This window comes from Crocuta crocuta, unplaced genomic scaffold (genome assembly GCF_008692635.1).
Source record: "Crocuta crocuta isolate KB4526 unplaced genomic scaffold, BGI_CrCroc_1.0 scaffold312, whole genome shotgun sequence".
Lineage (NCBI taxonomy): Eukaryota > Metazoa > Chordata > Mammalia > Carnivora > Hyaenidae > Crocuta > Crocuta crocuta.
The window spans coordinates 1,677-3,533 of NW_027527378.1; the positions used below are offsets into that span (position 1 = coordinate 1,677).

The 1,857-nt window shown below is 38.6% G+C and overlaps 1 protein-coding gene across 1 annotated transcript in view; it reads right to left on the minus strand.

Annotated features, from left to right (window-relative positions):
* Window positions 1-1,392: 1,392 nt before the first annotated feature.
* SCML2 (Scm polycomb group protein like 2) overlaps window positions 1,393-1,857 on the minus strand; it is a gene marked incomplete at its 3' end in the record, with an annotated part of 56,103 nt that continues 55,638 nt past the window's right edge. The window contains exon 7 of the mRNA XM_077770708.1: window positions 1,393-1,601. Within this exon, the coding sequence (XP_077626834.1) occupies window positions 1,393-1,601 (209 nt within the window). The remainder of the gene's footprint in view (window positions 1,602-1,857) is intronic.

Sequence of the window (1,857 nt, forward strand, 5' to 3'; positions counted from 1 at the left end):
AAGAAATTAAGGGGGGGGGGGCGCCTGAGTGGCTCAGTTGGTTAAGAATTTGACTTCAGCTCAGGTCATGATCTCATTGTTCATGAGTATGAGCCCCACATCGGGCTCTGCGCTGACAGCTCAGGGCATGGAGCTCGCTTCAGATTCTGTGTCTCCCTCTCCCTCTGCCCCTCTCCCACTTGCACTCTGTATCTCTCTCTCTCAAAAGTAACTAAAATATTTAAAAAATAAATTAAGAGGAAAAAAGTAAAACAAAGTCATTTGCATTCACTCAGAGATAAACTTCCTTCAGCATTTCTTATAGTGCTTGTCTACTAGTGATGAATTCTCTATGTTTTTATCTAAAAATATCTTGAGTTCACCTTCACTCCTGAAGAGTATTTCTGCTGCATATAGAATTTTGTGAAACACTTCTACCTCCTGTGTGTACTCCCTTAAACCACACAGGGGTTCTGCTTCCATTCACTGTCTAGTATCTTCAAGTAGCTGTTTTTGTCTATTATTTCCAGGTTTTAAAGTTGTTTTTTTGGGAGGAGTCAGTTAGGTGGGATGTGAATCTAGCATCATTGAATTTATCACTGCTTCCCCCTTCCACCTGCTTTACTGAGGTACAATTTATGTACAGTAAAATTCACTTCACTTTTTATTTTAAAAAATGTTAATGTTATTTTTGAGAGAGAGAGAGAGAGAGAGAGAGAGAGCGCACAAATGAGGGAGGGGAAGAGAGAGAGAGGGAGACAAACAGGTTCCAGGCTCTGAGCTGTTAGCACAGAGCCCAATGTGGGGCTGAAACCCACAAACCGCGAAATCATAACCTGAGCCAAAGTCGGACACTCAACCATCTGGGCCACCCAGGCACCCCAAATTCATTTCACTTTTAAAGTATACTGAGTTTTAAATAAACTGTCCTGAACATAAATATACCCACACAGTATTTTCAGTGTGGCATTGAAAAAGTCAAACATTATTCAAAGTTTTAAGTTTACCCAAGAAAAGAAAGACCAGGGGTACCTGGGTGGCTCAGATGGTTGAGTGGCCACCTTTTGACTTTGGTTCAGGTCACAGTTTCATGGTTCATGGGATCGAGCTCCACACTGGGCTCTGTGCTGACACTGTGGATGCTGCTTGGGATTCTCTCCCTCCCTTTCTTTCTGCCATTACCACATGCGCGCGCGCGCACACACACACACACACTGATCTCTCTCTCAAAATAAATTAATAAACATTAAAAATAAATAAATACCAATCTTGATGGCTATGTGGGCTTTAAAAAGCCTTATGTATATTCTTTGTACAGTATATTCCTAAAGGGCCTCCTCATACTCTTAGTAAATCCTAAACTATATAATAAATAAATAACCAGAATACAAATCAGGAGGAGGTACAACTAACCTTTTTGGGGGCTTTTTTCCTTGGTGTGATATTTTTAGCAGAACTTCCCTTCTTGGGGACTGAAGAATGTAGAGGTGGTTTAGTCCGACTTGATTTCCTGATCTGTTGTGTTGGTAATATTATAGCAGTTTTCTGTGGAGACGGCATTGAACGTGGCGCCGATTTGGGAAGAAAAGACTGTGCTTTTGCTATATTCTTTGTAACAGGCACTGAAGGAAAAAAAAAAAAACACAACACAAAAATAAAATTAAAGCAAATGACACAATTAAGGTATTATCTTCTTCAGATTTAAGAAATGTAACTCAATCTTTAAAAATATTCCAAAGGTGATTCATTAAAAACCACTTAAAATAAAAGTGCCACTTAAAATGAAGTTTTAGGTATTTAAGATTTCAGATTATCAGCAAGTTGTCAGAATTCTCCCAAAAAATAAATAAATAAATAAATAAATAAATAAAATAGAGA